The sequence below is a fragment of the Conger conger genome, chromosome 4 (genome assembly GCF_963514075.1).
Source record: "Conger conger chromosome 4, fConCon1.1, whole genome shotgun sequence".
NCBI classification, from domain to species: Eukaryota; Metazoa; Chordata; class Actinopteri; order Anguilliformes; family Congridae; genus Conger; species Conger conger.
Window position 1 is genome coordinate 50,706,252 of NC_083763.1, and position 15,757 is coordinate 50,722,008.

At 40.4% G+C, this 15,757-nt stretch overlaps 1 protein-coding gene across 5 annotated transcripts in view; it reads left to right on the forward strand.

The window, feature by feature from the left end:
• Positions 1-3,577: 3,577 nt before the first annotated feature.
• LOC133126175 (dnaJ homolog subfamily C member 13) overlaps positions 3,578-15,757 on the forward strand; it is a 62,673-nt gene continuing 50,493 nt past the window's right edge. For all 5 annotated transcript variants that reach the window (XM_061238100.1, XM_061238101.1, XM_061238102.1 and 2 more), the window contains exons 1-2: positions 3,578-3,720; positions 8,935-9,015. In XM_061238100.1, coding sequence (XP_061094084.1) covers positions 8,948-9,015 — 68 coding nt within the window. In that variant the 5' untranslated portion in view covers positions 3,578-3,720; positions 8,935-8,947. The remainder of the gene's footprint in view (positions 3,721-8,934; positions 9,016-15,757) is intronic.

A 15,757-nucleotide genomic window follows, 5' to 3' on the forward strand; every position in this document is an offset into this window, starting at 1 on the left:
TTTACATAAATGTCCCATTTGTAATGGTAATTTAGGAAACGATTCTGATTATAGTGGTGTGAAAAAGTATATCCTCTTCCCTGATTTACTCTATTTCTGCTTTTTTGTCACACTGAATGGTTTCAGATCATTAGACAAAATGTAATATGAGGCTAAGGGTACCAAATACAAAACAAATTTTGAAATTGCATTTATTTAATGAAAAAAGTTGTCAAGCACTCAAATCAGCCCTGTAAAAAAGTAATTGCCCCCTTAAAAATAATAATTGGCTGCACCACATTAGCAGCAGAAATTACAACCAAACACTTCTTGTAATTTGATATCAGTCATTCAATTCAAATGTTAAAAGGTTGGCATTTATATAGCACTTTTATCCAAAGCGCTGTACAATTAATGCTTCTCATTCACCCATTCATACACACACTCACACACCAACAGCGATTGGCTGCATGCAAGGCGTCGACCAGCTCATCAGGAGCATTTAGGGGTTAGGTGTGTTGCTCAGGGACACTTTGACACAGCCCAGGTGGGGGATCGAACCAGCAACCCTCCGACTGCCAGACGACTGCTCTTACTGCCTGAGCCATGTCACCCCACTGTCAATTCACTGTGGAAGAACTTTAGCCCACTCTAATTTGCAGAACATATTTAATTCAGACAAATGGGTGGGTCTGTTTCAAACATGAGCTGCCTGTTACAGGTCCTGCTATAGCATCTCTATTGAGTTAAAGTGAGGACTTGATTGGGACACTCCTAAACTTAAATTTTGTTTCTCTTCAGCCATTCAGATGGGGACTTCTCGTTGTATTTTGGATCATTATCTTGCTGTATAATCCAATTACACTTCAACTTCAGCTCACAGACAGATGACCTGACATACTCCTTTTCTGGTACAGAGCAGAATTCATGGTTCCTTCAATGATGGCCAGTCGACCAGGACCGGAGGCAGCCATGCATCCCCACACCCATCACATTGCCACCACCATGTTTGATTACATTGGTACAATGTTCTTACTGTGAAATGCTCCATTTGCTTTATGTATCATGCAAAAGGCTCCACTTTTGACTCATCTGTCCATAGAACATAAACCCAATAGGCATGGGGATCATCCAGGTGCTTTTTTCCAAATGTGAAATGATCATTGATGTTTCTCTTGGTTAGGACTGGTTTCTGCCTTGCTAAAATTTCATTACTCCAATGAAATATATATATATATATATATATATATATATATATATAGCAAAAAAGAGTACCAAACACAGGTCTAGTTGTTCACAGGACAACAGTACTACAGAGTACAAATTAAAGTATACAAAAGACAACATTGCGCCTTTTTGCCTTTTGGAACAATGTTCTTTGGACTGACGAAACCAAAATTGAACTTTTTGGCTACCGTTAAAGAAAGAGACTAGTGTGCATGAAAATCCCAGGCGATCAGCCGTTTCTGAGATACTCAAACCACCCTGTCTGCCACCAACAATCATTCCATGGTCAAAGTCACTTAGATCACATTTTTTCCCCATTCTGATGGTTGGTGTGAACATTAACTGAAGCTCCCGACCCGTATCTACATGATTGTATGCATTGCACTGCTGCCACACAATTGGCTGATTAGATAATCGCATGAATAAGTAGGTGTAATAAAGTAAAAATGTTCCTAATAAAGTGCCCGGTGAGTGTATATAGATCAGAAAAAAGTTGTTTCTTCTGCTATTAGTTTTATTATCAAATTTCTTATCATTTCTTACCATTATCCATTGATGCTTTCATTTAGGAAGATGGAGAAAGCCAATCCTACCACTTTGAATGGTTGATGCACTTTGTCAGCCTTATTTGCAATGTTGCAGTCTTTTAGAATCCCTCTTTTGAGTGTTTTGAGTGGAGATATGAAAAACATGTATAGTTAAAAAACGTATTTGAAGACATTTCATTATTTTATTTCCTATCATATAGTCAAGTTTCTAAACTCTCATTTCAGCCTGAGAAGAATTCATTGTCATTAAGTCGTGCATGGTTGCCACTTCCCTCTGAGGCTGAGAAAGTCAATATTAATTTGTTTCAGAAGGTCCTTAAATCCACAATTTTTTCTTTTCCCCTTGTGTTGGCCTATAACTCAATTAGACTAATCAGGTCCACATGCTAAGTCCTGGGTCAGATGCTTCATAATATGATCACTCATTGATGTTCTAGTCAACCTCACTCTGCCACGAGGCTGCTGCAAATATGTTTCCCCTCTACCTTCATTCTCGGTGAGTTATTTGTGCTGTACCTTATTCAAGCCGCACTGTTAAAAACAGATAGCAAAAAGCGATTTCAAAAAAGTCTGAAATGCTCATGTACTCTCTGTTAGATTACTGGTTTTGTTAAGAAACTGAACTGATTGTGCAATTTATTTACAGTTTGAATTGACTTATATTTTATTCAGACAACCAGGATGCAGAACTGAATGATTACAAGAAAGAAATAGATTTCCAGGATATTCTTGTTAAGTAGGAAAATGGCCAGTGAACATTGGTGCTGAAACCAAATGGCAAAAGGAAATACATCAATACCATGTTTGTTGCCATCCCCTGTGATGTTCATTCATACACCTAGATGATAAAGTTTAGGGCTGAACTGTTGAGTTGTGAATGTCCAGAACACCTTGAAAAGGCCAGAATTTTATCCCACCAACTATTTGAATCATATTAAAATACAATCTAACATTTTGCAGTACATAACTATCTATTTTCACAGATAACTGTAATATAAGGGCTAGGGGTTGTTGTACCAACAGAGTCTGTGATATGCCATAATAAATGACATTGGACATTGAAGGAGATTGACGCATTACTTCCTCTCCATCACCATGGCCAAAACAAGCAATCAGCACCCATATACGAGAATATTACGATGAAGCCAGAGGAACCGAACATGACATGAAGTGTTCAAAAACTGGTACGAGGTCATGGGAGAAACCTTCCTTAGAGCCAGTAGCACCGCAGTGTCGCTATGTGTCATATGAAAATAAGGAACAACACGTGATGGATGCTTCTGTTATAACCACCACACTGTTGTATTGGATCAGAAGAACAAAGCACAGACCAAACAAAATCGAGCAGTGTGTCAGTTTTAAGATTTTTACTCTTGAAATTACGTATTTAATTACGCTGCCATTGATCCTCTTTTGAGTCCTCAGAAACCACCACTAGTGCATTCAGTTACTCGATAGCAATGTTGTGGTAACGTCCTCGGGGGGCGCTACAGAATAACATATAGTTGTCAGTCAACGCTTTTAAGCGGACGACGATTAAATAATGTTGTAATACAACGAGACTGTCAGCAATATATTTGAAATACGCGTAATCCCTATTTAACGGCCATTAATAAATGCATATTTTATAAGTAATGGTACAATTGATTCTAGTTGTTGCTCTAATATAAACCCAGAAAAACCACGCTCTTCGCAACGAAATGCATCACTCATTCTTTGATCACTCGTTCCAGAGCACTGTTTCCTGACTAGCCAATCAGCTGACAAACCCATGACAGGCTAGGGCTGAGGCGCGTGCGCAGTGGACCCTCTTATGGCAGAAGGAAGATGGCAGCGTCCTGAGTGAAGAGAGCGCATAGTTGACCAGCCACTGCACCGGATTGGCAAAATTAAACAGCAACCGCTTGCATTGGAGGGAGGGGGGTAGAGGGACTGAAACACATTTCAACTTGTAGCGGCTATCCAGGTAAAAAATTGACCGAAACACAATAAGCACGGTGGTTATTCTATCTGCATCGTACCCCCATTTGAGCTCTACTTTTCCCCTTTCCCCTTTCCCCATAGGTAGCAAGCTAGTTTTCTACGAGTTAGCTAAGTGGCTAGTTAACAAACTATTGAACTGTATACCAGCTGCATTTACATCGTCGAGGCATGAGCGTGCAATATATCATTTGTGTGACAACCATAAATTTCGCCAGTTAGGTAGCTAAATGGTGAGCGAGCCAGCTACCGACTTTATTTGTGTGCATTGTGATGAGGGATGGGCCTGGTTAGAACCTCGGTTTCATTTTGTTCTTAAGTCAAGCTGAAGTTCTCTTTCCATTGCATTTTGGTTGTGATCCAATGATTTGGCATTGATTTAAAAAAGGTGGTACTGCAGCCTGTTAGCTTACTAACGGTGCTAACTAGTTCTATTTGACGTTATGGTAAAATATGGACGTGTCTCGATTGCCTTGCTGACTTAACGTTAGCTTATCTTAGAAACCATTTAGGCTAACGTTAGCTAGCAGATCAACAAGCTAGTTAGTTACACCACGGAAGAATGGGCGAACGATTGTAAAATAAATTATTGTTGCTAAGAAAATCGTGATTGTATGTCGATTTAGTTCATTGTTGAGTTGACGTGACAGCGAGTGTTGAGAGAGATATTTGTTGAGCTAACCAGTTGGCAAAGTTTGAGACCAAAGCCGACAGCGCCCTCCTCGCTAGCTGTCTTGCTAGCGTTAGCTAAAGTCAAACTGATTGTGTATGGAGTATGGAGCTGTTCCTGCATTCATGAAAAATCGTTTTGCGAGTACCGTTACGTTAGCTTAGAGAATTAAATCTGCCCATTGTGCTGAGCTGGAGACAAATTAGTTTTGTTAACCCGCTGCGATTTTGCTTTGATTAGTCAGCTCGGACTGTCCTTTTGTGCGATTGGTTGGAGGTTTCGGTAAATGTTTACATTGCATTACAGTTATTTAAATGACGCTTTTATCCAAAGTGATTTCAATTGATGAGACTAAGCAGGGGCCAATCCCCCTTTGAGCAATGTGCGGTTAAGGGCCTTGCTCAAGAGCCCAACAGCTGCATTGATCTTATTGTGGGGCTTGAACCACCAACAAATTTGTTCTTAGTGCGTGTTTTGGACAATGTGGACCAGTGGTTGATTGGTATGCAGTGGAAAAAATTGTAAGCCTTTGGCCTTTAAAATGTCTTTAGTCATTTGAATATCTCATGTATGACAACGTTAAAATGGCGTGAAGCATCCAGAGCAGTTCAGTTTTTACTAATTGTTCTTTTACAGTAGATTGTCATTTACCTTCAAGAAAAAATTGCCATATGCCAGTCTGCTGAATCTAGTTAAACCATAGGAGGTTTTTGTATGATGATTGATTATAATACCAAATTACTCTGGTGTACTGCCATTGCAGATGACCAGTCACAGATTTGGAAGAACAGTATCTAGAATTTGTTGTCCTAGTGTTCTGACAGGAACTCTGAATTGACAGATGGATACAGCATATGAGCATGAGTGAAGAACATATTCTCAGACACATTATCTTCATCCCCACTGTTTTTTTTTCATGAATGTGTTGAAAAGTTGGCAGAAGTATGTGTTCATTTTATCAAATGAAGCAATTTAAATATGCACTGGTTGTAGTCCTGTGGCGCTCAGTGAATATACATACTCCTCAATTGTCACTTAAATTTTCTGTCTAGTGTGAAAGTTGCATTATTGCTTGGATTTTAATTTTCACTTTGATCAAAATTAAATTAGCCGATAACGGATGAGTAAATAACGGTAAATAACAGACGCAGACACTTAGTTTTACAGAAGATTAATTGTGTGGAAAAATTATGGTGAAAGTTGGTGGCTACACTGCACTGGCTCTCTAGACTAAAGGGCTTTCCAAGTAACAGTCAAAGAAAGTATGGCGAGGAAATTGTATTAGTGTTTTGTGGGGGGGGTTTTTGGTTGAGGTCAACCCATTAATTGTATTGCTATGTTAATGAGGGTGGAAGTAGGTGCAATTAGTTGATAGCTTTTTATCCTCAATATTTATAATGCCCTCATACTGGACTGTAGGTTGGTTCTTAGCCAGGACCTCCCTTTTAGCATTCCTACACTGGTGCAGTAACCAGTGCATAGATATTGGCAGGCAGTGGTCTGCGGGTCCTACTTCTACATTGTCTGTCAGATCTTAGGTTGTTTCAAAACCAGTGTTTTACAAGCTCACTGAAGTGTCTCAGATTAGTTGTGTCATTCCCTTTCACAGTTCATAATGTCAGAGCGTTTCTCCACGCATCTTTGGTGGAATAAGGTCATTTCCATAGTACCGTGTCACACCCAAGCTGATGTGCACACTTATTTAACATTTTCTGCTGTGGTATCTCAGTCAATAGACAGTCCTACACAGAAGACACAAGTCCCCTAGCGTATGTCACATGACCCCTTCCCCCCTCCATCTTGCTCCGTTCCAAACTGCCAGTAATTGTACAGCCTCAGGAAGCCCTTTTGTAGTCGGGCTGTGTAGTCGCTATAGGCTACAGTAGCAGAATGGCGTCACGTTTCTGTGTGAGCCTCTGCAGCCTTGCCTGTCTGGAAGGCTTTTAGCGCTGGCCTATTGATCTGTGTCAGAGTAGGGAGAGCACTGTCACGCGATCACCGTTTGTAATCATTACCGTTCTTTCATGTTCTTTGGAGTAGCAGATTTACACTTCCTGTCAAGTTTGTGCTGGTTTTCTATGGTCACTGAAAAAGTGCCACTCTGCTTTGTTATTTTTGATTCATGAGAGAGTGCTTGCAAATGGAAGTCTCATTATTATTATTATTATTATTATTATTATTATTGTCATGACTTCCCACTGGTTGAGCTGGAAGTCTTTATAGGGCATTCTGGTGATTGAGCCCAGAAATGGCACAAGCACGTCTAACTGCCTTCCACTATAGCCAAACAATGATCTTTGAACCCAGAAGTGACATTAGCGTTTTTTGACATAGCATTCTCAGCACATATACCTTGCACAGAAGTGCTGTGCTTAAGTCAGTGGTTTGGACATATTGCAGTGTTAGTTGCTGAGTGTGTTTTTTAACAGTAGGCTCGGATGGGGAGGAAGGAAGAGTGGAGTCGAGTTATTTCCAGGGTCTCAGCAGAATGCTGACATTTCTCCCATCTGAAACCGGCGGTCTGAGGTGACTTGGTTTGCGAGTGTATACGACACTGTCTCTTTGTTGATTGCTTGCTTGTCATTGTTTTAATGATTTGAGTGTTTGTGTTGTCTACAAATTTGTCTTGTCTGGTCTTTGTTTTTGTATTGCCTCTAGCTTGTGTTCACGCTTGGGGACGTGTACATGTTGTGTAGTTTTAGTCTTTATTTAGATGTCCGAATTGATTACACCAATGTGTCCTTGTCTTGTCAGCTGGACATGTTTTTGTTGATTCAAGAAGGTAATCTTGCAAACTAGGTGTGGTCCAGAATATTTACCATGTATGTCAACAGGACTCAAGGACAGTAATATAGTGAATCATGTGATCTTGGCCCTTGAAGTGCACTCTGAACTCTCTTCCACATGACGGTTGTTGTTATTTCCTTTCTGTTCGATGTGTCATTTAAAGTCGTGGCATTATATCCAAAGGCCCCTACACAAGTTTTCAGTGGCGGTAAAGAAATGTGCACCACATATCTATGACATGGGACATGGGTTGTGGCTTACTCCCCAACCCCCCCCCCCCCCCCCCCATTTCATTTCAGTATGTTTTTTTTGTTTTTTTTCCTTTTAAATAATTCCCCTTTTCCTGCTAGTTTGGAATGGGTAGTTCATTTTGTTTGTGCTCATTACTATAACATCTTATGTCATCTACAGAGCAACAAGTCCACACTCCTCCAAGTAATTCCTCCTTTCAACTAATCATAAACAACAGATTTGACAAACTGTTTTCAAAACAGGACATTTGACAAGGTGACAAATGCAACCTTAGCCTATATACACTCAGTGACCACTTTATTAGGTATTTATTAGACTTGCTTTTTAGACTGCGTGGTATTCTGCTGTAGCCCATCCACTTCAAGATTCAACATATTGTGCGTTCAGGGATGCACATTTCTTCCCCATTCTGATGTTTGTTCTGAACACCAACTGAACCTCTTGACCATGTCTACATGCTTTTATGCATTGAGTGCTGCCACATTATTGACTGATTAGATATTTGCATTAACGTTGCCAGGGTACAGGTCTACCTAATTGTGGTCGCTGGCTGTATACAGTATACCATCTACCATCTTGTGCTGGAGTACTACCCAAAAATAGAAGTTTCAGAAAAAACACAGACAAGCCATTAAATATTTTCTGAAGAGAGGTTTCAGCCGACGATAAGCAGTTTCTTTCATTAGACAAAAGCAACCTGAGTCTGTTTTTTTGCATGGAACCCTCACCAGAAAAGCATTTGTAGAGCCTGGGTTGAAAAGCTGAATTGGTATGTAGATGAGTGGGTAGATGGAGCCGCAGTGACCTTTATAGGTTCCAGTGTGATGTGGGCAAAAACAAAAATTTGATTCCCTTTAATGAGTACATTGTACTGCTCCTTTATTACTCTCCCTGTTCTATGCTTAACAGTCAAGGCTACCTTTACATTCCATCATACTGGGTGTTGCTGAAGGTTTGCAGTTGAGCTGTTGAATGTCAGTGCCCAGTGTGAAGTGTGTGGACTGTATTTTTGGAGTCTGAGATAAGCTTCGAGTGGCGTTTGAAGGTTGAGGTCAGGATTGGTCTTGTGTGGCCTCTGACCAGATGACACGGTGCCCAAATGTAGCCAAATGCCAATACCAAATGTCGTCTGTTTCTGAGGAATCCATTCTGTTGAGTTCTGCAGTGCCCCTGTAATTGACTTTGCGGCTCAGTGCTGTATCGCTGATGCTGACGCTTTTGTTAAGTCACCACCCTGCTTTATCCATGGTGACTTCATTATATTGAACTAAACCGATGGGGAAATTAATACGATGATGTCATTAGTGTTGTTGCGTCTGCAAGTGCTTATACAGATATTTGGTTATCGCATTACAATCTTGCTGCTAATGCTAGTTGGGTCTGACTGGCACTGTTTTTGGAGTTCCCACTTCAGTTGTTTTCCAAATCTCATTGACATTTTTTTCAACTATTTTCCAGTCTCATTGTCTCATATTGGCCTTTGTTTTTCAGTTCATACCAGAAGATGAATATTCTCAAAGACAACAAAGACTTGGCCTGTTTCTACACAACGAAGCACTCTTGGAGGGGAAAGTAAGTTTTTGTTTAAAAAAAAAAGGCAATGTGTGTTCCAAGGGCTGGGCTAAAATATGGATGCTATTGTTCCTTTACCTATCGCCACACCCTTATCAGCTGCAAGCGCGTAATCCACGGAAACCATGAGTCTGCATTTATTGTCTTACATTTTGCTTTTGGGGTGTTCCCTATTTCTGGGATTTGTTGTCATCTGCTTGGTTACAGGTCAGTAAGGAAGGATATCTAATGTACATCAGACAATAGTGCGTGTGTGGGGTTTAATTTATAGGATGTGGTTAGCACACTGTCATCAATTACACTACAGTCAAGGGATAAGCATATACTTTCCTGCTTATACTTGCATTGTGCTTATAACCTTTGTTTAATGTGGCCACAGAAGGTCACTTGAGTCATTGCAGCTGGGGTCAGCCCTGATAGTGGGCGACATGGCTCAGGCAGTAAAAGCAGTCGTCTGGCAGTCGGAGGGTTGCCGGTTCGATCCCCCGCCCGGGCTGTGTCGAAGTGTCCCTGAGCAAGACACCTAACCCCCAAATGCTCCTGACGAGCTGGTCGGCGCCTTGCATGGCAGCCAATCGCCGTTGGTGTGTGAGTGTGTGTATGAATGGGTGAACGAGAAGCTTCAATTGTACAGCGCTTTGGATAAAGGTGCTATATAAATGCCAACCATTTACCATTTACCATAGTCCCCAGTGGAACAATTTTGGACCAGGGTACGTTATTGGCTTTTTGATAAGGGATTAACAAATCCACACTTAGAAATGGTAATTAACGGTGTATTAAAGCATAAGTGATTAAGCACTTGGAGTTGGGTTGAGGTCCTTCCAAAGGATATGTATCCTAGCCTAGAATTGGTCTGCTGGAACACCAGCAAGTTGTCATTTACAAACAGGCCTGAATGGAGAGCTTGAAGAATAGGTGACTTGCGAACATGATCTGATGATTCGGCCTATGAGATGATGCTTTAAGCATGCGATGGAATGAGGAGGCCTCCGTGTGGCTTGTCCTTGTATGTCTGGAATTTATCACCTCTGTCTGAGTCAGTAAGCTTTTGCAATCCCATTCATTTTAAATGTAATTGTTGGGTCGAAAGTTCACAAAATTTAGCATAGGCTAATTACTGGTGTTGAGTGGAGAAGAACAACGTGCATAATGAAGAACCTGTGTGCGTGTGCGTGCGTTTATGCTACATGCCTTGTCCAAGGTTGATTGTGACAGTTGCATTGTTTGGACCTCCTGGACATCACAATTATGGGCAACTTGCTTGAGGCCTGCTGACATTCCCCACATGAAATGCTTGCCTATTGTAAATGTTCATGTCACTCATATTGCAGTACTATTTCATGAGCTGGAATGCCAAGTCTGAAGTTGGTCAGTTTTTATTGATTACTTTTCCGCTCTGGTGCGATCGTAAACGGTACTGGCACAAATTTAGGAAATGCTGCATTTATAGAATTTGATGATTAATGTGATATTTTGTGTAATAAATGTAAAATGTAGTACATGTAATACCAGCCTAAAATAAAAATGAAGAACTAATTACTAGCATTGTGTTAAACAAGCAATCATTACACCTTCCTATATGTGTTACTGTAGTTTGTATGAGCCATTCCATGGAACCTCTTGGATTTTTTTCTTTCCCTTGTGTGTTGGTTGACCATTGTGAGATATATAATTCCTGAAAACTTGAGCGTTATACTTCATTTCGCTTTCCCGCTAGAGCCATTTAAAGTTTATCGGGTGTCACAATGAAAAACGCATTGTGGCATGAAATGTGATATTTAGAGGTGCATAACTTTGTGAAGAGAAGCCCAAAATCTTTGTACATTTTTATCTGGAGGTGATTTTGTAGCGGTCATATCTCCAAAAGTAAACATACTTTTAGTGTCATCTTATTTGTAAATGAGTCCGCTGAGAGTACTTTCCCATTGTGTAAAGATAAACGCATTCTTGATAACATTAGCTGAGATATGACCCATGGAATATTCAATTTGGCCATTTTTGGCACATTTAGACCGCCCGGAAATCAGTGTCAAACTTGACCCCGACCCTCTACTTTGGATATGTTGAAATTACATAATTAATCAACTTTTTGAATATTAAATATTTTGTGGGTCATATCTCAGCTCCTGTTATTTGTAACATCATTTGCAAATAAAATTACTTTAGAAGAGTTTACATTTGGACCTATGACCCCCCCCCCCCCCCCTTTTCTGAGGTGAATTCTACATTAACAAATATCCCTGCTTACAAATTTACAAAGCTTTATTGTTTTTCTTTACAAAGTTATGGACCTCTAAATATCACATTTTGCGCCACAGTGATGCCTGGAAAACTTTAAATGGCTCTAGTGGGAAAAGGGTTATGTCCCTGGTTATGGGTATGCACTATGTTGTACGTCGCTCTGGATAAGAGTGTCTGCCAAATGCCATTAATGTAATGTAATGTAAAAAAGGGAGTATAAAGCTCAAGTTTTCAGGAATTTCATAGTTGGTGTGGAATGGCCTACCTACATAACTCATATCTGTAGCAGTATCTACATAAATATTCATATTAAAATATTCATTTCAGCAAAGCAGGTTGTTTTTTGTTTTCTAATTACTGATAGTCACATAATGTCATAACGGTCAACTGTTACTCAGACGAAAATGGCTCCAAGAAATAACAATAGAAGAAAGGGCACAGATAAAAAATGTTTTAAGAGTTCTAAACTTCTTCTTTAAGGACAGTGCGTCTACGGCCTGTAGCGTAGTGGTTCAAGTACTTGACTGGGACACGCAAGATCTGTGGTTCTAATCCCAGTGTAGCCACAATAAGATCCGCACAGCCATTGGGCACTTGAGCAAGGCCCTTAACCCTGCATTGCTCCAGGGGAGGATTGTCTCCTGCTTAGTCTAACTGTACGTCGCTCTGGATAAGAGTGTCTGCCAAATGCCATTAATGTTATAATGTAATAGTGTTTCTGCCTTTTGCCAGTAATGAATCTGGTGATATTGGGAAGCAACAGGGGAAATAAGGAAGCTTGTGATGTCTTGGGCACAGTGTATGTTTGGCACAATCATAGCGATACAGTGCTGTCCACTGCTTGCTGATGCTGCCCAATAAAGTTATGTAACACTCGCCACAACTCTGACGCATAGTGAAGAAATTTGTCCCTGGTTCCTGAGCTGTTTATGTTTTTGTAGTTGTGTTGGTTTTCAGCATTCAACTTTTTTCACTTGTAGGACAGTTTCAGTGTACGCACCATTTCATCGAGAAACATCGCTCACTTGCAAGGGAAGGTAATCTAAATTGGGGCTCAGGTCACAATGTTTGGAGGATACAAAAAGGCTGGTAATGTGTTCTAATAAGTCTGACAGATCTAGTTACTCGCTGCTGTGAATCGGCACTGGAGAGGGAGATGGAGACTTCGGCTGCAGTTATGAGGGGTCGTCAGGGGTCAATACAGCAACAGTCCCAATCGTCTCCAGGCTTTAGGCATAATTTGTTCACATTTTGATGCGGCTGTGTGGAATTTGGAATTGGCTGGGATTGAAACAAGGCTGGTTCAGGGTGTACTTTTCTATCTTTAGGAGTTACCCATATACTCACAGTAGTCTCTTGGTAATAGTAATAATACTTGGTGTGGCAGCATCATCTGTGAAATACTATTGTTCAAATGCCCCATTCATAATTCTGCTGGTCCCACCAATCGCTCTTCATTATCAACAGCATCATTTGCATATTTATTCCCCCCCCTGAGATGGCTGCTAGTGTTTGATAATTAGTGAAAAGGAATTTCTCATTACGAATACCGCACTGGTCATGGAATTATGCTTTTATCCCTGGTGCAGTTGTGGCTATTTTTTATTATAAATTAACATTATGAAGTGTCATTTCATTACTTTTCTTGAAGGCCCACAGGCTGCTGCATCATCAGGAATGGATTTTGAACTCAGGAGGCGCAGGCAGAAAAGATCTATAAAGATGTCAACAATGGAAAAGAGGCTCATGACAGCTCGTTGGCACTACTAAACTACAGCTTGTAACCATCCTTTCACTTTGATAAAGGAATAGAAAAATGTGTTCATTTATTTCATCCTGCACAGGACCATTTTAAAACGACCTTCTTGTGCACCACGCTGTGTACGTACTGTAACCAATGCTACTTTTTACATCAGTCAAAGTCTGCAAAAAAATGAGTTGTCATAACATGATGGGTCGAAACCAATTCGGGGATATGCCAATGCTCTTTTAGGAACTCATTTTAACGAGCGTAAAACTAGGAATTATAATTTCCTGGAAACAGAGCTGTGTAGAAACATAGGTGTAATTATAAAGTAGACTTTTAATTGTAAAGTAGACAATTATTTCATATGCTAAGCCTTTACTGAGACTGCATTCCACAGCTGTCCTGTGACAATGTCCTCGATTTCCTCTGAGTAATTACAGAACGGCCGCTTACTGCCGGTCCTTAATTAGATTTTACCTCCATTAGGGTCTTTTATGTGAATGAGCACCCATCCGCTTAATTATTTCATTTGAAAGTAGGTTAACTTGCACATGAGCAAGTAAGTGATATCTACAGAAAGCAATAGCTCGTAGAATTTCTTAAATGTAGCCTACTTGGCCTCTTTGCCCATGTGTTCTACAGATGTGAATTGTGAAGTCGGCTTTTAAAGTCCTGTGACACATAGGTTTTTTGGACTGTAATTTGATTGGGGGGGCTGTGTGCCCAACAGGCCCTGACTCTAGGGCATACAAAGGGGTTCTCACCGGGACATGGCTGCCTGGGATCTGAAGATTTTATAATCTTCTCAAGTGGCACAGGACTCTTGTGTTGCAGATAGGGTCGCCAGACATCCATGTTTTCAAATCATTTGTACAGTTTCAGTTTGTAGTAGGAATTAATGGAAGATATTGACCAATAATATTAAGAAATGTGCATGTCACTGAATTCTCGGTCTTCCTACATCGGTTCCAAGGGGAACTCTCACCTCCAGTTTGACGTTGGGTCCGTGGGTGACCCGGTCCGTCAACTCCCAACATCATTTGCGACTTCGCTTCTATATACACGATTTCCGGCTTTGGCAAATCCTAAATCTGGCAACCCTTGTTACAGATGCATCGGCAAGCAGTCTGTTGTTGATCAGTCTGGTTGCAGGTGAAAAGTGGCTTGTGCATGATTTTTTTTTTTTTCTCATACATTTTTTGGAAGGTCACTCACCTCTCGTCCCACTTTGGAAAAGGTGCTATCTTTTGAGAATGTTGGAGTAGGGATAAGTTTTTTTGAAAGGGTGAGCCCTTTACTAGGAATCCACCTCTCATTTTAGTGGAGTAGGCCTCAATTAGGTATTGTATTAGTGTTTTGGCTCTGGGGATTTGAGGTCAGGCATGTGAAGAGATCCACGTACAGTGGGCTCCTGAATTATTGGCACCCTTCATAAAAATAGAGAAAAAAGGCTGCATATAATAAACAACATGGATAAACAAATTTTTTTGGCACCCCTAAGAATTATTGTAATAAATAAAATGGAAAAGAAAAGTGAAATTGGCAATACAATCAGAACAGTCTAAAGGAAATGTATTGTTTTCATTCCATCACTTCCTGTTTCACTAGAGTATATACAATCAGGTGGTAACAAGCATGCAAAATCACCTTGTAAACCATCAGCATGGGAAAATCCAAAGAACTGTCAATTCTGAAGACACAGATGGTAATCGACCATCGCTAGTCAGATAATGGTTACAACAAATACATGCACGATTAAATATACCACTTGGCTCTGTAAGGGCAATAATAAAAAGGCGTAAAACCTTTGGCATGGTTGCAAACTTGCCAGGAAGAGGATGCAAGTGCATATTATCGCCATGGACGGTGAGGAAGATGGTGAGGCCATAAGTAACCCAAGGATCACAGTTTAAGGATTGCAGAGATGCGTTGTGTCTTGGGGTCACCAAGTCTGAAAAAGAAACATAAAATTGCACCTCCATACTAGCAAACTCTTTGGATGGGTGGCAGAAAGACAACTGTTCCTGAGAATCAGGCTGCTGCATCAGGTACCATTAAATAACAAAAGACTAAAAATCTAACACTGCATGCCGGAGATAGCTCTTACTGCGCTTACAGAATAAATTGTTATACCACTATGGCTTTATTGCCCAGCCCTACATACAAGGGGAAGCAACTCATACCTAGTGTCAAATATGGCTGTGGGTCATTGACGCATTGGAGATGTTTTTCTGCCAGTGATCCAGGGGGACTAAAATCCCTCCCAAACGTGTTCACTAACCGAAAAGGAAAAGACTCATCGCTGTCATCTTTGTCAGGGTATTTCACAAAAGTATTAAACCAGGGGTGCCAATAATTGTGGAACCTGTTTTGTGGGGAAATATTTTTTTAATCTGAAAAATGTCAGATTTTGGTTGATTCCATGAAATCATTAATAAAGCACACTACGCATTTAGGAAAATAATGCTTATGTCAATAATTGTATTCTTTTTTTTTTTTTTTTCTTTTTTTTTTTTACAGCATTTTTTGTGCGTATTTATCAAGGCCAATAATTGTGGAGCCCATTGTAAAGCACAGACTGACTGGCAGCAGTCTACAGTGTTATTGCACAATGATTTGGTCCATTCAAATGCCCACACATCAGCCAAGATGGGACTATGCTGCAAAGACCCATCCATCTGTAACCGTTACAGCTAATCTGATTCAGTTTCTCTCTGAGTCTAGCTCATATCATTGTGGTCCACCCAGTAA